Source organism: Eutrigla gurnardus (genome assembly GCF_963514095.1).
Source record: "Eutrigla gurnardus genome assembly, chromosome: 20".
Classification (NCBI taxonomy): Eukaryota; Metazoa; Chordata; class Actinopteri; order Perciformes; family Triglidae; genus Eutrigla; species Eutrigla gurnardus.
The window spans coordinates 7,958,950-7,981,865 of NC_139931.1; the positions used below are offsets into that span (position 1 = coordinate 7,958,950).

Genomic DNA, 22,916 nt, shown 5'->3' on the forward strand with positions numbered 1-22,916 from the left:
TCACATACTATTAATCATGAGTCATTGTTAATATACAAATATTTGCTTTAAAAACGTAGGGAGTGTAGAGTCCTTAAAAAAAAAAAAAAAAAAAAAAAAGTGTATTTTCCCAGATATGCTGTGATTGTCCTCTGGAATTACATTATTAATTAGTTAATATCCCCTAAAGACCAATGTAAGAAACATAAACTGGTGAGAGCGAAAGTAAAATGTATGCACTTTAGAAAAACACTTTCTAGAGATTGTCATCGCCATTTCCTGTCATGTAGCAAATCAGTCCCTACTCCAAAATGTTCTGTTCCCACCTATTTTCCAACATGTCCCCGCTCCGCCCGTCTACATTACATATAATACATAAATACATAGCCGAACCTTGTCCTTACCTTGGATTAACAGCGACACAGTAACGTCAAGACTGCTGCTTCTTCTTCACTGGACCTCACGATAACATTCTGCTTGGCTGCGCCTGCTGCACAGCTCGAACTCTCACAGGTTTCTTTTTATGGGGAAATGCAACGCCTCTGGATACCACACTGCCACTGCGTCATCAAAATCAAGTGTTGGAATGTACTTATGTAAAAGTAGCAGTAGGACCATCATAATAATAATAATCCCATGTTTAAAAGTCCTGCATTGATAAAGAGGAAGAGCCCAAAATGTACATTAGTCATATAATTTAGGAGAGTATTGCAACCACAGAGCTTTTAAAGTGACAAAAGAAAAATTACAAAAATAATAATTACAATACTGTTTCTGTGTAAAACACCATTTCAATTTAAGATGAATTAACTTCAACAGAGGGCCGAGTGAGTCTTAAAGCTGCTTACAGCATCTGTAAATAAACGTGCGTTGAATGTAACTGGCTTCTTTTAGGCGCAATTTGTAGTTAAATATTCCATATTCCTCAGTTCTCATCGTCAGATACAGCAAGATCAATCAACAAGCAAAATGTTAGTATAAAAAAAAAATAGAATTTAATGTGCAAGTCATCAACTTCACTTTGACACCATTGAAAAGTTATTAAATGAGAGATCTGCCTGACCTCTAAGACTCATAATTGTCCACATAATTACATGAGATTAAAAGTACATACCGTTTTCAGGTGGCGCCCTGAACAACCTTTGGAACAGTCTGTTACTTCCGTGTCAGCGCAATAGTCTTGAGTGACAAAAGAGAAGCAGTCTAGCAGCATTAACTGGAATTAAGCACATTTAGCATAGTAAATTTTAAAGATCTGTAACAATACCGTACAGCGATATCTTTAAAAAAAAAAAGAAAAAAAGGCACATCGGCCACATCAAGTGATTTATAATCAAGGATTCAAATTCTGAATCAGTTTATACAAAAATATACATACAGTATCTGTGCGGTGAACGGGCTCACTCCGAAATACAACATTGCACTATAAAACTACCCAACAACAACATCCAGACATGATTCCCACAACAGAGGCCAGATGTTTTTGGGACAAACACTATTTTTTGGACATGCCGTTATAAAATAAAATATTCTCTCTGCTCAGTCCTGCTACAACATAAACTCCCAACAACACCCTGTTGGTTATCGGACTTCCTCAAGACAGAGACAGACTTGTGGACGGTTGTCTTGGGGGGACATTTCAACCCGGCTGAGCAGAAGGCACTTAATTGAGGGTGCAGCTGCTGCACCTAGCGGTGGATCCCAGGCACTGCAGGCCTGGTCCTCACCAGCTGACGGTGCTGCAACCGAATCCCACTCTGTGTCCACTCTTGAAGGCAATTGCCCCTCCCGTCTGTGCTGGGTCCACCCGACTCTGGTTCAGTTCACACTGGTTGGTTCATTGTCAAGTGTAGAAGGATGTGGTGGTGGGAGCGTCTCCGACTCACTGGGTTCTCTTTGCCTGAGAGGATCCGCGGGTGATTCGGAGGCAAACGTGGGGTTCCATGTTTGGCTCGGCACGTCAGTCTGTGTGGACTGTGCTGGCTGCACGGTCTGAACTGGCAAATGTGGAGACGCGGGCTCATCCGGTGACGTTGAGGGCACCGATTCAGCAGGCGTAGCGTGAGGGACCTGCGGCGGCTGTGAAGACTGTACAGCTTCCTGTGGTTGTGAGGAGGGTGATGGCGTGTGTGCTGCCAGGTGCTGAGTGCATGGCTCATTCTGTCTGTGTGGCCCCAGGTGTGCGTGCTGGGCCTGTGTGTTCGCAAGCTGCTCTGCAGCAGAGTAGTAAGGCAGGAACGGCCTCTCGGATGCACAGGTCCGCATGGCCAGGTATGTGTGCATTAGCAGGTGCGGGAAGCGGGAGGTGAAGTAGGACACAAAGTCATCAGGGATGGAGCCGAGGGTCTCCTGTACCTCAGCGGGCAACTCTCGGTAATGATGTTTCTGTCGGGAAGAAGGTCAAGCATTGAGTCTGGCAGTAGAGACCGGTTTCTTTTAAAAGACAAAGAGCGTGAGAATACATCCCTACCTTGTTTCTCATCGCACGCAGCAGGTCTCTGACCGACCCACCCTTATAGGAGCGGAATTTCCGCAGATCTGCCAAAGAAGAGAAAAACACACATTTTTATATTCATTTGAGTCTCTATCAATATTTTCAAAGTCCGAAGAGAACCGGTTGACGCTGAGATACTCAAAGGGTGACAATGCTTCACCACCCACTACAGTATTTTGTATATCATGCATGTCAAAGTCAGTTTGTGCAGTGCTTTACTATAACCCTAAGTTTGAAGGCATACAAGCAACAAGAAGACTATTTAACATCAGCGGACAGCAGGACCTTATATGTGACGTGTGTGAGTTTGAGCCAGTTTCATACCCGTCTGCAGTGGCACTGTGATGTGCTCCCTCCAATCAGCCTTGACAACAGCCCTCCCTCCTCTCTCCAGCTGTCTCACAATAGGTCCGTCCAGTGGTTCCTTTTCTATTCTGTCGCTCACGTCCTGCAAGCAACCAAAAATATTATAGCAGGCGGTTCTTCAGGTTGGGATTTGGTTGTAAGGACTTAAACTGAAAATTATGTTTTTCTTACAAGCATTTGGAGTAGATATTATGAAGAATTTATATACAGACAGTCTATAAGAGCACAGTAAACAGCCTAATACATGTGATGTGTACAGAGTAAACAGCTGACCTGAAAGAACTGCAGCTCCTTCTCCAGGCTCCAGAAAAACGGGTGTTTGAGAACAGTCCAGATCATTCCACTGCACATCCTGTTGATGAAAGAAAAAACTCTCAATTTGAATCAGCATTGTGCAGTGTTAATGATAACCACAACTATCTCAGGATGTCACAACATTCAAAAAACAAATGTGCACATAACAAACGTGCATATATAGGAAAGAAATGAGCTGTAATCATCGCTACCATTCACCATGGGAAAGTTTGCATCGTGCATGTGTAACCCCTATAAAAATACAGGCTTACTAAATGTATTTGTTATGGATTAATGTTCAACAGTTCATTTTTTTGTCGTTTCATGAAGAGAGTTGTAGTTGCCTGATGTGACCACAGGAGGGTGCTTTATGCATGCTAGGAAACAGACAGGCTAGAATTTCTCCGACACGGATGCTGCCCTGAAAAATTGCAGAGCAAGATTGTGGATGTGTTGTGAAAGAGTACGGTTTTATTTTCACAGTACGACTGTACGTTTTTTTATGTTTTCCCCAGGGAGTGCCCGCACGACTGTAGCCGGAGCAGATGCTTTGTTTTGTATTCTAACCGAGGACTCCGGTGAGTTGTTGTACTATGTTATGGCGATACGCTACTATGCTAAGTTGCTAACGGCTAATGAGACGTGAATTTTCCGTTGTTTATTAATGCGGGATGTTAAACACTTATGTCATAAAACCAATCGGAGTTGATTGTAAATGTTCTTAAGATGTTGTAATGAGTCAATATGCTAAGTTTTGAGTTGGGAAAAGTGAATTTATTTTACGAGTGCCACGGTAATTTTCGCTGCGTCATTCCGACGCCATGTTCAATGTTAGTGAGTGAAAAGGGGCTCAGTGTGTGCTAAAGCGACATGATATGTGCTCACACACAGGTTTTCGCTGATTTTTTTGCAATATGGTGTATTCAAATTCATTTTTGAATTGATGAGAGATGTATTTTGTGAATGTAAATGAGAAACATGATTGAATGAAGATTAGAATTGATTTGTGTAACGTGATTCATACAGTACTGTTACATAGACACATTAATGGTGACTCGAGGTTTTAATATCTCATCCTACCTATTATTTTGTTGGCAGTATTGTTGGTTACATTCGAGTAATAGAAGAAGATAGATATAATTCTCTACAGAAATTCATGACTGCTGGTGACTTTGTGTCTATGCAGATTGTTTTTTTTGTTGGTTGCCAGTGCTGGATCTGCGTCGTTATCAACGGTGATTTCAACCGGGATTTCCAACCGAGGCCTGCCGGGGTCGAAGGGGATACCACATCCTTCACCTTCATCGCTACATGAAGAGTCGCATGTACTTGGAGCCTGAGCAGCGCAGCAACCATCCATTACACACATACTACCCGGGTAGAACACACACATACACTGAAAAGACTTGGAGTGACACGAATACGGATTCGCCTTAACTTTTGACTGGACACATTGAACTTTACCATCAGAACAGCTACAAGCTGAGAGGACAATTTATTTTATTTTTGTTTATTATTTTTTTATTTTTGATTCCATTGGGGATTTTGAATCTCAACTGTTCTCAACTTGATTTTGATGTTTCGAGAATAAATATACTTGTGTTTACTACATACTGACCTTCCCTCACTCCTTGAGACGAATTAGAACACAGTGTTCATCTTAAGTGATCTTAGTGAATCACAGAGGGTTAGACATGCGTCGTGCCACATGCCGGGTTGTAATAGAGGTCGTGTAACCCCAGCGACACAGATGAAAGCCCAATGACCAATAAGGAGGCATCATAGGATAGCCTGGGGATAGATACAAGGAAACAGGGAAACACATAAACACCTCCACTCTTTACCAGATCGCCTTAGGGCTTCTTCAAATATACAACAGAAAAAGACATACCAATGACCTGAAGGTACTGTCGTATCACACTTTGAGGGTCAGGACCCAAGAACACGTACAGGTCCAGGATTCCACCGATAGCCACCCAGGTGAGAGCGGGGGTCGGCTGCAACGTCACCTCTGCAGAGAGATTTGGAAAGGTATTCAGCAATAGTTTGCTCACATGCAGGAAATGTGTGTGTGTTATTGGCAAAGATAGCTTTCTACCGATTGCATTGCTGTTGAGAAGAAAAACCCATGTGCCAAGCCGTCCTCCTCCTGTACCATGTAGAACGGGTGGGAGCCATAGAGGTTAGCATCAGCCTGTAGAGAGAGAGAGAGAAACAAGTGCCAACATTTACAAAGCCTGTGTTTTCTCTTTTCTTATTATTTTGCTGTGTTCAGGACTCTTCTGGGCGTGCATAAGACTCACGTGAGGCGCCATGTCTCTGTTCCAGAGAGTCAGAGATGTCCAGTTAAGGTCCAGGAGGAGCGAGGTGTAATGCTCCCCAAGGCCAGACACAAGGGAGGAGGCCAGTCCAGTGGACAGCTGCAGGTACTGGTCAGCAAACAACAGCGGAGCAACCGTTGTATTCACGCTGGACAGGCAGGACACATGACAATGAACTAACAGGTACTTCATGATGATAATAATTAAGAAACGTATCACATCACTCATGTCACACAGTTGTGTTATCCACGGCTCATAAAATCAGCTTGGAAATGAAGACACTCCCTAGTCACTTTATTAGCTCCTGTTTGCTGTATTATTGATATCTGTATTATCTATACAACACATTTTTAATATAATGCAGTCTAGTGCAACACAAAGTGCAAACCAAGACCTCAGTGATAAACATATAGTTCAATTAATACCTCTCTGAGGTTGTCAATGAAATAAATAGCAAATAGAATACACTCATATACTAAAACGATATGGGAAAATGAAATATAGAGAGCTGCAAAATACAAAAGAGAGTGAAACGTATTGAAGTGCATGGTACATCAGAGGTGCAGCTGCTTTACTTACATAATTACTTACTTACTAACCGACTGTATAGCCATCTATGTTACAAATGTTAGAAATGACAAGCATATAAATATGCATTATGAATGCACAATTAAAAGTTCAATTAAGACTTCTAATTATGGCTATACAGACCATCACTGTGATGTCTTCTATAGAAACCATCCTAGAGGATGCAAGTGAACAGAAGTACTCACATCACCCTTCCATTGGATTTGCGCCGCACTATGAAGCCAAATGGGTCGGACTGGTATTCAGTGGTAAAGAGGGCGTCTTGGCTATCAGCTTTGCTCTGAGGAACGTCAGCTGGGAGCTTAACTTCATATCGCTGAGACGATGGGTCCTTTAACTTGAGAGAAACATATATTATGATTGATCTAATACATATGAATGAAGAAAGGAGTTTTTTTCCCCATAACTGAGTTATTCACTATACCCAACCCATATTGAAAATTAATTTTTTTACTGAATAGACCTTCAGACCCTCATTATCAACAACACAATTATAAATCACATACAATGACCTAATGACTAAACATGGATGTCTTCTTTTCCAGGCTTTTGAGATGTTTTCCTCCTGAATGTGTTTAAATATGCCACTTCAAAGGCCACACATTTTATATCTTGCAACATATTTGCCACACAAACTACATCTTTTGACACTTGTACTATTGGGTACTCACAGTGAGGTGCAGGCAGCCCGAAGTCTCCTCCAGGACCTCGAGGTGCAGAGTGGAGATGTCTCTGGGGAGATATGAGGGTGTGTCGCGGGTCAGCGTGGCCGTATCGCCTCGCATAGTGGGGGTGAGGGGACTCATTCTGTACCCGGGGTACACACGGGGGTAGAAGCACCATGGTGGTCCTGCAGAGGTAGGCAGAGGGGCATAGCAGCATCCCCTCTCCTCACACTGCCTCTGGCTCAGGAGCCCGTCCCGGGCGCAGTCGAACCGGCTGTCCGGGTCCACGCTGCATTCAATGTCTCTGGAAATATTAGCCTCTCGGGAGATGCCAGGGTGAACTCCCACTGAACTTTTGGCCAATGGGATGCAGCCAAGGGGACACGTGTTCCTCCTGCCAAGACTGTGCTTGTTATTGAGGTGGGCTTACGCCGAAATGAGACACTCTTGAACTTGATATTACCGATATCGCATACCGATAATGGCCGAATTTGAATAGCTTTTATTAGAGTGATACAGTAATGTTAGATAAAACAAACAACGCTGTTATTTTGACATGGTTGTATTCCGTAAAAACTCACTTTAAGTTATGAAATATCTTTAAATTAGGTTGTTTTACCAATCTGCGTAACAATCATGTATCGTCAGTCCCAAAACCAGGTCTACTAGTCCAGAATGTTTCAAATTGCAACTAAAATCAGACCCTCATTTTGGGTTCAGGGCTATAATTTCTAAAGCCCCACGCTCCATGTTCCACTAAAGTCAGTCAGTTGCTGCACTATAAATTAATATCTTCTGAAAGGTGATCACTATCAGTAGAATTTTAACGATCAATGTAGTTTTTCAAGGAACGCCGACATAAAACAAAAATTGAAGAAAACAAGTTTATTGTATTCGGTGACATGCACCACAGTTTGCAGTCAAACATTTGTTCATGTTACTATAAAAAATAAATCATTCAATGTAAGTATATAAAATAAAAAGTATAGCAATAAATGAAGAGGAACTGTTTCATTTTTAAGGACAAGTGTGTTTTCATAATTTGTATAAAGCACATAAAACCACTAAATTCCACACTTTACTACATGTTTTTTGTTGCACATCAATATATTTACACATTCTTCTCCAAATGTTCATCATGTTGCAGTTAATCTGTTTTTTAAAATTTATTGTTAAAACACACAATTTCCATGAAATGGTTCCATTTAATTCCATTGCTTTCCCTGTTGTATCCTGGAAAACATAGAAGATTGAGTACGGTTTCCACTATGAACCAAAATTAATCTGCATTTTTTTCTGTCTAGTTAAGTTTCCAAATGATAACACCGATTGGGAAACACACACACAAATACTCAATTGCATTAGGAATGCATTTAGTTGCTAGTTGTGAACTGTAATCCATCTGAACTGGATCTACATACAATCTGAAAATAATAAAAAGTAAATCATATCATTGCCCATGTTGATATATACACAAAAATGATGTTATTTTTACAACACTAGCTGTATTTTTCAGCGAATTTACATGCATATCTATTTCTAAATAAGAAGGTTAAAATGCATGTATAAATACCAAACTAAGCTTTGTGTTTTGACCAGATCTTTTTTTCTTTTTCAATTGTTCTTGCTCTTAATGAGGTGGATTCTAGGCCCATGCTTCAGGAACATGATTATTGTTAAAAAAAACAACAACTACTGTTTCACAGTGATGTTGTAGGCGACAGGGCCTCTGAATGTGAATCCCAGGTAGAACGTGATGTTTTCATTGCTATGAGGCACTGATGGTACATGGAGAGGCACTATACTTATACTTACCTTCAAGGTACACCACTCCATCTTCAGTCCATCCAGACACACATTTCAGCATTGTGGCAAGCTCAGGCTTTTTCCAGGCCTCACCCCTTAACCATTTCATGCGTTTCTCAGAAACTCACCCCTTAACCATTTCATGCGTTTCTCAGAAACTGAGAACCCCTGTGTGACTTGTTCAATTCTTTTCTTGTAGACAAATCTATCCAGTCCATTGCCATTGCCCAGAAAAAAATGGGTGTAAATTCTTCTTCTACGGTGAGGAATGTCCTTCATCTTGGTCCGGTAGTCTTTTTCCATGTTTTCAATGGCCTCTTGCACAATTTCATAATTGGTTTCTTTTTCATGCCGGGTGTCTTCATCCTGTGGCCAGAATAGCAAGGTAAGCAAGAACAGGGCACTTGGTAAACATTTCCTTCTATCAGTTGGGAACTGATGGCAAAATGCCTGCAGATCTTTCAGAGAAGCTACCTGTTTGTGTACCTGAGTTTGTGGTGACAGGCAGTTTAGAGTAAGGTGGGCCAGTAGTTTCAGGGGTTCAGGGGACTCTTCTCCATCTAAACCAATGTCTGTCTGGAAGTAACTGAGGTCCTCTGATATCCATTCCAAGGCATCTTGCATCGTCTTGTTGAGTTCTTTCAAACGGCCATGAAATGGTTCCCAGGCATCTTTAACTTCCTCAGGAATGTACTCTGTTAACAGGTACTTCATGCACTCTGAATGGCCATTGGTTCGGTTTGCAAAAACTTGTAAAGAAGAGATCAGTTTGAGCAGGCTGCATCCCACTTCAACCCTGAGCTGTTGACTTTTTCCATGTCTGCATCAGCTGCTTTCTCACATTCGTGAAAACACTCAATGGCTTTCAGCGCAGTCTCCACGGCATCTGCTGTATTTTGGGCTGTCTTTTGGACACTCTCCATCGCTTTGCATTTTGCTTGGAACCATTTCCTGTACACTTGCCCCTTTGTGTCAAGTATCAGGGCTCCAGACTAACTTTTTGCATTGGTAGCACTGGTGCGCCTAACTTTTTTTTTTAGGTGCACCAGCACAAAATTTAGGTGCACCCACCTTTTTCATCGCGTCGCCTTTAACGCCAAAAAGTCACCTTTTCATCGCTCTCCTTTTACATAATGACAGCCCCCTTATGGCCTAGGTTAACTGCAGCACCATCAGCACCCAGAGCACCCGTTTTCTCCAGCCAATCTGTACACTGATGCCCAAGCGCAGAAAATGCTTGCTTTGTGGCACAATAAAAAGATCATATAGGTCACTAGCCTATAAATTGCAAATGGAAAACTGTTTATGTGATCTTAGCCTAGCCTACTTATATTGTTACTTAGGCTATTCATTTTTAATAATATTAGGAATAGGCTATACAATTTCCTATTCATGATCTCTCAGGCTGTAATGTGGGCCTTCAAACACTGTGTGTGTCCATGCTCCACCTCGACATGTCCAGTTAACATGTTGACCGGCCTCCCTTTATGCAAAATGCGGCAGTAGAAAATAACGCACTCCTTCGTAGAGACGTCTGTGTCGCCGTCAATCATGAATGACGTGTAGGCCTACGTGGCGTTTCCAACCTCCGCAGCTGTCTTGTTCTTAAGTGTGTCGGCATTTTTTTCATCAGAGTAATTTCGGATTTAAATTTAGTGAACGGGAACTCCTCCTTTGCAATATTATATGCGACGTTGACTTTTATAATCATTTCAGATTCCTCAGCGGACCTGATTGATACAGCCTGACGCTGAAATGCAGCTGGATGAGGGGCCACTTTATTAACACACTTATCACGGCATGTAGTATGCTTTTTGGACATATTGCGCTTTTTCAACGTCTCGATGCGAAATGTTGTTGACTCTTCCACAAACGCACTATTACCGGCCAAATGCTGACCGCACTCCCGACCAGGGCCGGCCGCTGGCATAAACACTCTATGCGGTTGTTTAGGGCCACAACCACTAGAGGGGGCCACACGATCAATGTGTTTTGCATTTTGTCCCTCTCTTTATTCCAATACAACAAATCACGGTAACATATCAATTTAAACTGACGTATTATTAGCAAACTATACAGGGAAAATACACAGGAGTGAAAAAATAAACCAATAAAGTCAGTTTGTGACTTGCTGCTTCGTGCGTAACCATGGTGACACGGCACCGCAGCCGGGGCATTATGGGTAATGTAACGTTCCGATCTTTATTAAGCCCTTGGCTTTGTATACTTGCTGGTCTGACTGGGAAAACAGCATTATGGCTCCTAAAAGAAAATTTAAGAGTGGTGCTGAAGGACGGAAGAAAAAAAAGATGGAGATGGAGAGAAGAGCACAAGATAAAGGTATGTTATAATGTGACTGTTTAATCTCAGTGAATTAACTTGAGCAATCTGCCGTTTTGCTTGCTAGCACGCTGCATTGCAGCTATTGTAAAAAAAAAATAGCATTGTGAGAGCACTTTAGTGTTGTGTCCGATATGTCGGCAACACTTATAAGCAGGGGGTTATTAAACGTAATAATACATAAGCAAGCTAGCCTGTAAGCTAGCCGGGCAGTCAATCTCAACACTGCAGCTGGGGGCGGGGATGACGAGGGCTCTCTGCTGGCTGCGTGTCAAGAGATGTGAAAAGTAGACGGTGAAAACACAGCTTTTAATCAAGAATGGACTATGAACAGACTCTTGCAGGCAGTTCAATGTGTCAAATAAGCAAAACTCTTTTGTGATATTATATAGTCAATCCATTTTATTTTAGGATGCACATTTTTGTCAAAAGCTCACTAGCCCCCTCACTATACTTGAAAAGAGAAAAAAATAAACTATAACAATAATTAACATCTGTCTATAATGTGAATGATAGTTTCTTGGGGTATACACTCATTCACACATCACATCAATAGTATGTGTTGTAGCTACAGGCCAAGCAATAACATGAATAGGAGTCTGGCTTTAATGTTTTAATTCAATTACGAGCAGTGCGTGTGATTTGGTGGTTGCCCTGTGCTCGTTTTGGGGCCACAAACAAAATCTTGCTTAGGGCCTCAAAAGTCCTAGGGCCGGCCCTGCTCCCGACAATAAATGCAGTGCATTGAGTCCCTTTCTTTATCGTACATCAGACAGGGAAATTGCTTCAACCAGTCCTGTCTGAAGGCATATTTTTGGGCTTTTTAATTAGTCTCGGGCGAGGCTTTCTGCCTCTCTTCATTTTCAAAGAAAATCGAAGCGCTCAGAGTACCTGCTCTGCTCGCTCGCATTTTACGAACTGACACAATTTACAGCAGTGAAAAGGACCACAGCCAATCAGAGGCAAGGACCCGCCCGAGCTCTGTCTCTTATTGGTTTAGACCACGCTGCCATCAGGAGAACACAAAGAGATGCTGCGCTTATGATTTTTTTTTTCACCCGAGCAGCGTTAGGTGCAAGAGTGCGACCTACAATTTTTTTCAGTCGCACACATAAAAATTTTGGTCGCATTTGCGACCAAAATGGTCGCATATGCGACCAAAATGGTCGCACTCTGGAGCCCTGAGTATGTATAAGTTGTCGGGCAGCTGATTGGCTGCTGTGTCTGCCCAGCATTTTGCCTCTTCAAACTTTTTATAAGTGTAATGAAGATCAGCAAATTGTTGTGCCTCTTCAAACTTTTTATAAGTGTAATGAAGACGAGCAAATTGTTGTGCAAAGAATGGACGTTTAACAAAACGCTCAAAAGCTTTCTTGAATAACTCTGTTGCTTTTTTTGGGCTTTTCTCAATTTCACACACATGCTCAAGGAAAGGAGAGAAACGGCTATCATATTCGTCACACACATGCTCAATGAAAGGAGAGAAACGGCTATCATATTCGTCACCTTTGCTTATCCTGGATCGCCTAATAAAAAGTGCTCTCAAAAATGACCGATATTTGTCCCTTCCAAATCTGTGCTGAAAAAGCATGTCGTTACGGAGCAACTCCATTGCCAAATTGCTTTGGGTCTGCTGGTTCCCCAAAAGCTGTTGGAGAATTTCCTTTGCAACGAGTGGGTGGATGATTCGGATTGATTCAATGTGTGTATTTTCATCCCTAAGGTGCAAGAACACTAGTTTAGCCTGATCACTGAGGGATTTCTCAAACTCATGCTGGCGAAACCTTTCCAGGTGAACGGTGAATGCAAGCAAGGCTTGACAATGGGACTGAGAGATGAAAGAGTTTTGAACATAGGTGTTCAGCAGTGCCACATAGAGAATGAGGCGAGTGACAACAGATTGATGGTTAATGCCTTGGAGCAAATGTTCCACAAACTCTTGAACGTACTTCTCATTGAATCCTTCACTCATCAAAACAAACGTCAGGATGAATTTCGGTGCATATCGTTCCTCAAGCGCATCTGGTTTTCCGGCAAACTTTCTCCTCTCCTGAGCAGACAGTGCGTGAGTGACAGACACGTTCTGTAATGGAGACTCCTTGCATCTCTTCTCTGGGTCATGGGATCGTCTGCAGCTCAACAAGATGAAACACAGAGTTCCATAATGGATTCTTTTGGTGTTAACGGCAAACTCTAGTTCGTTCCTGAGATCATCCAGATATTCTTTGTCCGAGTCTTCAATGAGGAGAAGCACAGGAAGACACGTCTGTGGATCTTTTTCCTCATATTCTCTTAGTTCAACTGAATGTTGCGCCACAACAGCAGCCGAGTATGACGGCTTCACAAGTGCACACCTAAGATCTTTCCTGTTGTTCCACAGCACCTGTCTTGCCACAGTGCTTCCACCACTTCCTGGATGGTGGTAGATGTTTATACTGTTTACCGGAGTTTGATCTGCATTCCGCTTCAAAGCCTCGTTGAGAAGTTTGGAAACCTCTTTATACGCATCTCTTTCAATTATCTCTCCAACATGCCCATGCTCAGCAAGCCAGAAATTCAACCAGTTTATTCTCCCGCCACGGTAGAACTGATGGTCAATGTTTTTCTTCTCCTCATCGATGAATTCTTTGCTTGTTTCATCGCAATGATCGACTGTCAGAATTTCCAGAGGATACATCTGTTCCTCTTTGTGCGTTTCAAGAAGACATGTCCCTTTCACAAAGACCGGCAAGTGTTTGCTGGCACATGCTTTTACAGGTTGTATTTTCTGCAGCGTTGCATTAATGTGACTCATTTTCATCCCGACAATACTGGAATTGTCCAGAGTTTCTTTTCCACATGACCCCTCTGCAAAGCTTTGCCACTTCTGGAAGTTTTTCTCTGATTCACAGATGCAGATGATGTCTTCATGGCCTTCCATGTTGGCGAAAAACACATTAAAGGTGTGCAAGAGTGGTTTCTCAACTGGCGATGTGAGAAGAAAGATGACCTGGAATGTCCCTTTTGGCAAGATCTGTTTACAGATCAAAGACACAGATTCCCACAGTGAAGTCATTTTTGTCTTGATCCAAGTCATTTCGTCGCACGAAGCTTCATTCCCTTTGAAGTCGCAACGGCCATTACAAAAGATCCAGCTAGTTTGCTCAAACAGATGCAAGTGGCTCGTGAATTCTTTGACGCTCATGTCACCGGGCATCCTGTAGCTTTGTAGAGAATGCATGTTTGCCACGTGATGCTGAAGGTATTTACTGCAAAGACCTTTGATCTTTGAGTCTGGGTCGAAGTCAAACACACAGAACACCGCCATGTTAAGCAGCCAATCAATGTTGCTAAGGTCATCAGGGTTGAATTTGTTTGTGACGAATATGAACCATTTATCTTTCTCGATGAATTTCTTCCCACTCGTCATTAGAATGTTGAGTTTCCTTCCGAGGTCTTGGGAGGAGTCTGGAGCACACCGGAACTGATTCTTCTCTGCTTCCTCTCTTAGGGCATCCCGATCTTTGACTCGCTCGTAGAAATCACTTATGTCTTTGTCTCTCACTGGCTCCGTTTTTGATCCCACCCTCCGCAGGATCGTTTCTTTCTCAAATTCTACTTTGTTCGACGTCTCTTTGAAGTTTGGCAGACGAACTTCATACACCTTGCCCTTAACAATACTTATTAAAGGCATGATGTCAACCTCGACCACATACCTCTTTTCTGTAGTATTTTGATCTATAACCTCAATGAACCTTGGCGGGCGTACACACTGGCGTACGTGCTCCGCGCCAGAGGAGAAACTCCTTTCAATGTAGTCCAAAGCATCTACATAAATGTCTTTGTCTCGCACAGAGATGCCAATTATCTCACCGTGCACATATCCTGCGTCCTCCTTGCTGTCCATAACACCAAAGTGTATTGTACCGTTCGTTCTGATATTCATACAGCCAGTTGCAAATTTAAGGACCTCTTTGGCAAACTTAGCTTGGAGTCTTGTGCGTTCCAACTCAGCTGCCACAGAAAGAGACTTGAATTCATGGCATGGAGATGTCAAATTAAAAGCCCCTGATTCCGGTTGCAGGACTCTGTGCTTCACATATACAAAATCAATCCCTTCTTGATCAAATGGCCGCGGTCTGCAGTCTTCCTTTGACATCAACACACATTCTTCCTGAGCTGTTTGTCTGTCCTTTAAGGTCACTTGATCTCCCTCAGGAATCTGTGCTGGAGGACCTTCGCTTGTTGTGGGAAGTGATGTTGGATTACTGTTTTTCTGTTCATAAACTTTTTTGGTGTTTTTTTTCTTCTCTTGAGACTTTTGCTTGGAATTGATGAGCTCATCTCTCTTTTGAATAATCAAATGAGCAGGCCCCGATTTCATGCAAATCTTTGACTTCAAAAAGTCCTCATCCAGTGCAAGAAGGATTTTTCCATCTACTTCTTCCTCATAGAGCTTTTCTATGTACTGCTCCTTAATTCCAATGGACCTTAGCCAGTGGCTTACTTGGGATTCAGTCCATCCCTTGGGGGACTGCTCAAGTTCATCAGCTGTATGGTGAGAAAGGACAGAAAAATGCAAAAGGTTTGATTAGAAAGCAGCGAAGCACTATGGTTGTCTTCCACACTTCAGGCTTAGTCTTCAAATTTAGAGATGTTTAATAAAACTCATCATAATAATTCAATATGATAATTTATTGTCTTTCAATGTAATTTTATTGTGATTAAATCATAAATTGAGATATCGTGATACACAATTATGTTCTCCAAATTAATAATGATCAAATTACCCAGAAAAGCTGATCATTTTACACTAAAGTTCTGTAATGGGAATTTTGGATGTTTGTACTTTATAATCAGAATATTTGTCAGGCTGACTCGATCCGCATCTCCTCATCTGACTGTTATGCTATGACGAAAATGAGTGCCTGTTTGTAGATGATATGAACATGAGTGCCACATTGACATAAGATAATTTCAGGACTATGACGCCTGTGTTCTGTAAATCTTGACCTTGCCTGTACATCTTGTCTTTGTAAGATAGGACATGATCCGTCCTTTGGTTCCTCCTCCTTAAAAAGGAGATTGTTGTTGGACTCTTACAACTCTTGCACTCTTGGGAACTTACAGCCAATTCCTTAGTTTATATTTACTTTATTTCTTAATTTATATTTTTGCCATTCTGTAATGGTTTAGAGAGAGAGAGAGAGAGTGGCTGCAGTCGAATAGTCTTTTTTGCTTAGGAAGGTTCCTAACTGAAGAAGTGACCCAGAAGTAAACAAGTGGCCGCCATGATAAGAGCCGTTCGGATTCTCTAAATGCAAAGGAAAGGAGCTCCAATGCTTCCTTTCAGAACTCCTTTAGCATAGGATGCAACGGACCTTCCTATACGAAAGGAAAGGAGATCACGCCGACCCACAATTCTTTGCGAGAGTAACATTAGGCGAATTCGACTTGATGTAGCCGCCTGCAGCGCGCTACCTAACGTGATGTATTGTGGGTTGAAAGCGATGCATGATGGCTAGAATTGTGTCTGACTTAGCAGCCGACTGCAAAGACGTCACAGGGTCGCGACCATGTCACGTGACCCAAAACATCGCAGGAACAAGTTTTTAAGAGCCGCTCCTTGCAGCGCTTGGCAGCGCGGTCTACGGCGGCTGCAACCGGCTTGTCCACACCTCCGCTACAGCGGAATGGTTTTCTATTGGTTAAAAGTTCAATGACGTGTATTCAGGATCGCACTCGGCGGCCACCTTGTGGTGAAATGATTTGCCTTCTTATTTTGGTCGCTTTGATCTCATGGCTTGATCTAAAGTTCTGTGCATGTGCTGTGAGTAGGCCTATTTATATGAGGGCTGGTTAATACAAACATAGAATGATAATACAAATATACTGAAAAAAAGAATGTCTTCCACATGTTGCCTTGCGTGTGTGTGTGTGTGTGTATTTTATTTATATATATATATATTTGGCTACAGTCTCTTTTAGAGCCCGCCCCCTCAAACACCTGCAGCTCTTGTCGGCGTGATAAGTCAAGCCAAGTCAAGCCAAGACCATCCTGAACATGCCTATTTAAAGTGCCGCACACGTCGGCGTTCATGAAAACAAACGATATGTGCATTTACATATTTAACAATTACTTTCATGCAGACATATAGTAATTGGAATTGTGTTGATAAATGTGTGTGGACAGTGATAATAATTTAATATTTTTATTTATTTCAATCATGTTACAAATGTTTGACAGTGTAGGCCCTTTGCAGCTTGCTTGCCTGATTATTTTGCATCGTTGTTTACCATAATATTTCAATATAAGTAATATAATTTAGCTTATATATGAACCAATAATCAGACATATATTTTTGAATCAAATCAGGATATTCCATTTTTTCACAAGCAAACAATTGTCTATTATCTCTCTCAGCACAAGAGAGACTAACACATATGGACATCAACAAATGGATACCGTTGTCTCTACAACGTGTACGATCTATGCAGTGGGTGCACCCAAATTATGCTCCAGTGCACATGAATTTAAAAGTGAGACACACCAGTGCAACCGATGTAAAATGTTACTCTGGTACTATCAAAGTGCTTTTGCTGAAATTAGATAAACAAAAACAAGCAGTTAAATTGAACCAAAACAGTAATTTGGTGGTAAGAAGAACTAAAACAATGTGCTGAAAGACTCTAAAATGTCCTGTATAGTTGACGGGGACTGCAGAGTTGGGTGTTAAAATAAACACGGTTGTTGATGAAGTGAAGGAAGCACTCGACATATCCTTCCCGTTTTGTTATTGTGGCGTTAGTACCGCTGTACGCCATACTGTGATATTTCCCTGTTAATAGTCTACAATTTATGAATACTGGTTTCATACTAAGGTGTCGCTCATACTAATACATGTCACACAGTGTTGTGGTGACTAAATATAATGTTGGTGAGGAGTTTTGACTGGTGCAACCTGATCAGCTAGTTACTTACTTACTCAGCCACAGAGCCATTTATAGGGGTGGCCCTCTCGATCCAGCCAAAAATGTATATATCACAGGACACATATCAAAGTCTGCGGCCACTTGTACTGAAAAGAAGGACGGACGTCGCATAAAACACTTCACTCACTCACCCATGACTTTTGCTCTCCTTTCTTCGTCACATAAATTCCATCTGCAAGACATAAGATCATTCTTGATTACTGCCAGGGCGGCGGAGAAAGACATTTTGTGTGGAAGAGACGGGTCCAATCTGAATCAATTCATATTATAATAGCAGAAGTACAATGTCTCTGATCTGTATCTTGAGGGCAGGGACATAAACAAATGTGGTGTCTGTATAACCAAATGAGTAGCAATGTTACGCTCTTATCTGACCGGTTTCCTCTACAGAGAAAATATATATATATACAGATATAGATATAGATATAGAGAGAGAGAGTGAGAGAGAGAGAGAGAGAGAGAGAGAGAGAGAGAGAAAATAGAAAAAGTGTAGTAAATACAAAATACAAAAGTGTATTTTCTCAGATATGCTGTAATTGTCTTCTGGAACGACGTTGTTAATTAATTAATATCCCCTAAAGACTAATGTAAGAAACATAAACTGGTGGGAGCGAAAGTAAAATGCATGCACTTTCGAAAAACACTTTCTAGAGATTGTGGTCGCCATTTCCTGACATGAAACATATCAGTCCCAACTCAAAAATGTTCTGTTTCCGCCTATTTTCCAACATGTCCCCGCTCCGCCCGTCTACATTATATATAATACATAAATACATACATTATCCTTACCTTGGATTAACAGCGACAGAGTAACGTCAAGACTGCTGCTTCTTCTTCACTGGATCTCACGATAACGGTCTGCTTGGCTGCATCTACTACGGCTGCGCAGCTCGAACTCACACAGGTTTCGTTTTCTGGAGAAATGCACTGAAGGTTCAACACAAGTTGAGACACCGGTTCCGCATACCACACTGCCACTGCGTCATCAAAATCAAATGTGTTCAAATGTTCTTATGTAAATGTAGCAGTAGGACCATAATAATAATGATAATAATGATGATGATAATAATAATAATAATAATAATAATAATCCCATGTTTAAAAGTCCTGCATTGATAAAGAGGAAGAGCCCAAATTGTACTTAAGTAATATCGTTTAGGAGAGTATTGCAATCACAGAGCTTTTAAAGTGAAAAAAAAAAAAAAGGAACCCGTTTTCAAATAATTACAATAATATTTCTGTCTTGGTTTAAGATAAGACAGCGTTTATTCCATTTGAGCACAACTTTGGTTCCAAAAGCAGGGTTGTGAAGGTGGTTCGGGTCATCATTTCTTCCACAATTATGTGTAGAATAGTGGCAGATATATAAATATATCCAATTTAATAGACTGTAACAAATATGGGAAGACACCATTTCAATTTAGGATGAATTAAGTTCAACAGCTTATAGCACCTGTAAATAAACGTGCATTGAACGTAACTGACTTCTTTTAGGCACGACTTGTAGTTAAATATTCCATATTCCTCAATTCCCATCGTCATATACAGCAAGATCAGTCAACAAGCAAAATGTTAGTATAAAAAAAAATATATAGAATTTAATGTGCAAGTCATCAACTTCACTTTGACACCATTGAAAAGTTATTAAATGAGAGTTCTGCAGCCTGACCTCTAAGACTCATATTTGTCCACATAATCACATGAGATTAAAAGTACATACCGTTTTCAGGTGGCGCCCTGAACAACCTTTGGAACAGTCTGCTATTACCGTGTCAGCGCAATAGTCTTGATTGACAAAAGAGAAGCAGTCTAGCAGCATTAACTGGAATCAAGCACATTTAGCATAGTCAATTTTAAAGATCTGTAACAATACCGTACAGCAATATCTTTAAAAAAAAAAAAGAAAAAGAAAAAAAGGCACATCGGCCACATCAAGTGATTTATAATCAAGGATTCAAATTCTGAATCAGTTTATACAAAAATATACATACAGTATCTGTGCGGTGAACGGGCTCACTCTGAAATACAACATTGCACTATAAAACTACCCAACAACAACATCCAGACATGATTCCCACAACAGAGGCCAGATGTTTTTGGGACAAACACTATTTTTTGGACATGCCGTTATAAAATAAAATATTCTCTCTGCTCAGTCCTGCTACAAGATAAACTCCAAACAACAACCTGTTGGTTATCGGACTTCCTCAAGACAGAGACTTGTGGACGGTTGTCTTGGGGGGACATTTCAACCCGGCTGAGCAGAAGGCACTTAATTGAGGGTGCAGCTGCTGCACCTAGCGGTGGATCCCAGGCACTGCAGGCCTGGTCCTCACCAGCTGACGGTGCTGCAACCGAATCCCACTTTGTGTCCACTCTTGAAGGCAATTGCCCCTCCCGTCTGTGCTGGGTCCACCCGACTCTGGTTCAGTTCACACTGGTTCATTGTCAAGTGTAGAAGGATGTGGTGGTGGGAGCGTCTCCGACTCACTGGGTTCTCTTTGCCTGAGAGGATCTGCGGGTGATTCGGAGGCAAACGTGGGGTTCGATGTTTGGCTCGGCACGTCAGTCTGTGTGGACTGTGCTGGCTGCACGGTCTGAACTGGCAAATGTGAAGACGCGGGCTCATCCGGTGACGTCGAGGGCACCGATTCGGCAGGCGTAGCGTGAGGGACCTGCGGCGGCTGTGAAGACTGTACAGCTTCCTGTGGTTGTGAGGAGGGTGATGGCGTGTGTGCTGCCAGGTGCTGAGTGCATGGCTCATTCTGTCTGTGTGGCCCCAGGTGTGCGTGCTGGGCCTGTGTGTTCGCAAGCTGCTCTGCAGCAGAGTAGTAAGGCAGGAACGGCCTCTCAGATGCACAGGTCCGCATGGCCAGGTATGTGTGCATTAGCAGGTGCGGGAAGCGGGAGGTGAAGTAGGACACAAAGTCATCAGGGATGGAGCCCAGGGTCTCCTGTACCTCAGCGGGCAACTCTCGGTAATGATGTTTCTGTCGGGAAGAAGGTCAAGCATTGAGTCCGGCAGTAGAGACCGGTTTCTTTTAAAAGACAAAGAGCGTGAGAATACATCCCTACCTTGTTTCTCATCGCACGCAGCAGGTCTCTAACCGACCCACCCTTATAGGAGTGGAATTTTTGCAGATCTGCCAAAGAAGAGAAAAACATACACATTTTTATATACATTTGAGTCTCTATCAATATTTTCAAAGTCTGAAGAGAACTGGTTGACGCTGAGATACTCAAAGGGTGACAATGCTTCACCACCCATAAACAGTATTTTGTATATGTATGTATGTATATCATGCATGTCAAAGTCAGTTTGTGCAGTGCTTTACTATAACCTTAAGTTTGAAGGCATACAAGCAACAAGAATACTATTTAACATCAGCAGGCAGCAGGACCTTATATGTGACGTGTGTGAGTTTGAGCCAGTTTCATACCCGTCTGCAGTGGCACTGTGATGTGCTCCCTCCAATCAGCCTTGACCACAGCCCTCCGTCCTCTCTCCAGCTGTCTCACAATAGGTCCGTCCAGCGGTTCCTTTTCTATTCTGTCGCTCACATCCTGCAGCAACCAAAAACATTATAGCAGGCGGTTCTGCAGGTTGTGATTTGGTTGTAAGGACTTAAACTGAAAATTATGTTTTTCTTACATCCTACAAGCATTTGGAGTAGATATTATGAAGAATCAGCTCTTTATACAGACAGTCTATAAGAGCACAGTAAACAGCCTAATACATGTGATGTGTACAGAGTAAACAGCTGACCTGAAAGAACTGCAGCTCCTTCTCCAGGCTCCAGAAAAACGGGTGTTTGAGAACAGTCCAGATCATTCCACTGCACATCCTGTTGATGAAACAAAAAACTCTCAATTTGAATCAGCATTGTGCAGTGTTAATGATAACCACAACTATCTCAGGATGTCACAACATTCAAAAAACAAATGTGCACATAACAAACGTGCATATATAGGAAAGAAATGAGCTGTAATCATCGCTACCATTCACCATGGGAAAGTTTGCATCGTGCATGTGTAACCCCTATAAAAATACAGGCTTACTAAATGTATTTGTTATGGATTAATGTTCAACAGTTCATTTTTTTGTCGTTTCATGAAGAGAGTTGTAGTTGCCTGATGTGACCACAGGAGGGTGCTTTATGCATGCTAGGAAACAGACAGGCTAGAATTTCTCCGACACGGATGCTGCCGTGAAAAATTGCAGAGCAAGATTGTGGATGTGTTGTGAAAGAGTACGGTTTTATTTTCACAGTACGACTGTACGTTTTTTTATGTTTTCCCCAGGGAGTGCCCGCACGACTGTAGCCGGAGCAGATGCTTTGTTTTGTATTCTAACCGAGGACTCCGGTGAGTTGTTGTACTATGTTATGGCGATACGCTACTATGCTAAGTTGCTAACGGCTAATGAGACGTGAATTTTCCGTTGTTTATTAATGCGGGATGTTAAACACTTATGTCATAAAACCAATCGGAGTTGATTGTAAATGTTCTTAAGATGTTGTAATGAGTCAATATGCTAAGTTTTGAGTTGGGAAAAGTGCATTTATTTTACGAGTGCCACGGTAATTTTCGCTGCGTCATTCCGACGCCATGTTCAATGTTAGTGAGTGAAAAGGGGCTCAGTGTGTGCTAAAGCGACATGATATGTGCTAACACACAGGTTTTCGCTGATTTTTTTGCAATATGGTGTATTCAAATTCATTTTTGAATTGATGAGAGATGTATTTTGTGAATGTAAATGAGAAACATGATTGAATGAAGATTAGAATTGATTTGTGTAACGTGATTCATACAGTACTGTTACATAGACACATTAATGGTGACTCAAGGTTTTAATATCTCATCCTACCTATTATTTTGTTGGCAGTATTGTTGGTTACATTCGAGTAATAGAAGAAGATAGATATAATTCTCTACAGAAATTCATGACTGCTGGTGACTTTGTGTCTATGCAGATTGTTTTTTTTGTTGGTTGCCAGTGCTGGATCTGCGTCGTTATCAACGGTGATTTCAACCAGGGTTTTCAACCGAGGCCTGCCGGGGTCGAAGGGGATACCACATCCTTCACCTTCA

General features: G+C 41.8%; 3 protein-coding genes and 1 pseudogene across 5 annotated transcripts in view; all 4 read right to left on the reverse strand.

Moving 5' to 3' along the window:
* LOC311031242 (sterile alpha motif domain-containing protein 9-like) overlaps positions 1 to 18,678 on the reverse strand; it is a 30,816-nt gene extending 12,138 nt beyond the window's left edge. Inside the window, exons 1-3 of one of the 2 annotated variants that reach the window (XM_084037426.1) lie at positions 18,615 to 18,657; positions 17,957 to 17,997; positions 9,870 to 15,383 (exon numbers count right to left, since the gene is read on the reverse strand). In XM_084037426.1, the coding sequence (XP_083893552.1) occupies positions 11,953 to 15,383; positions 17,957 to 17,960 (3,435 nt within the window). In that variant the 5' untranslated portion in view covers positions 17,961 to 17,997; positions 18,615 to 18,657 and the 3' untranslated portion in view covers positions 9,870 to 11,952. Of the gene's footprint in view, positions 1 to 9,869; positions 15,384 to 17,956; positions 17,998 to 18,614 lie in introns of those variants that run through there. The other variant, XM_084037427.1, reaches the window with a different exon arrangement.
* On the reverse strand, positions 1,293 to 5,263 carry LOC311031408 (uncharacterized protein; the record flags this gene model as incomplete). The annotated part of the gene is made up of 8 exons (XM_084037722.1): positions 1,293 to 2,364; positions 2,450 to 2,517; positions 2,798 to 2,921; positions 3,113 to 3,191; positions 4,752 to 4,763; positions 4,846 to 4,924; positions 5,025 to 5,144; positions 5,260 to 5,263. The coding sequence occupies 8 exons, from the start codon at positions 5,261 to 5,263 to the stop codon at positions 1,798 to 1,800; spliced, it is 1,053 nt and encodes a 350-aa protein (XP_083893848.1). The 3' UTR covers positions 1,293 to 1,797.
* LOC311031245 (sterile alpha motif domain-containing protein 9-like) lies at positions 7,578 to 9,397 on the reverse strand (annotated as a pseudogene). Its single transcript has one exon. The product of its transcript is annotated as a sterile alpha motif domain-containing protein 9-like (transcript).
* Positions 18,679 to 19,751: 1,073 nt separating the features above from the next.
* Positions 19,752 to 21,696, reverse strand: LOC311030746 (serine/threonine-protein kinase/endoribonuclease IRE2-like). Its single transcript, XM_084036709.1, has 4 exons — positions 21,592 to 21,696; positions 21,266 to 21,389; positions 20,901 to 20,968; positions 19,752 to 20,815 (listed from the first exon to the last, which is right to left on the reverse strand). Exons 1-4 carry the CDS (start codon positions 21,667 to 21,669, stop codon positions 20,258 to 20,260), a joined length of 828 nt encoding a protein of 275 aa, XP_083892835.1. The 5' UTR covers positions 21,670 to 21,696; the 3' UTR covers positions 19,752 to 20,257.
* Between the last annotated feature and the right edge of the window lie 1,220 nt (positions 21,697 to 22,916).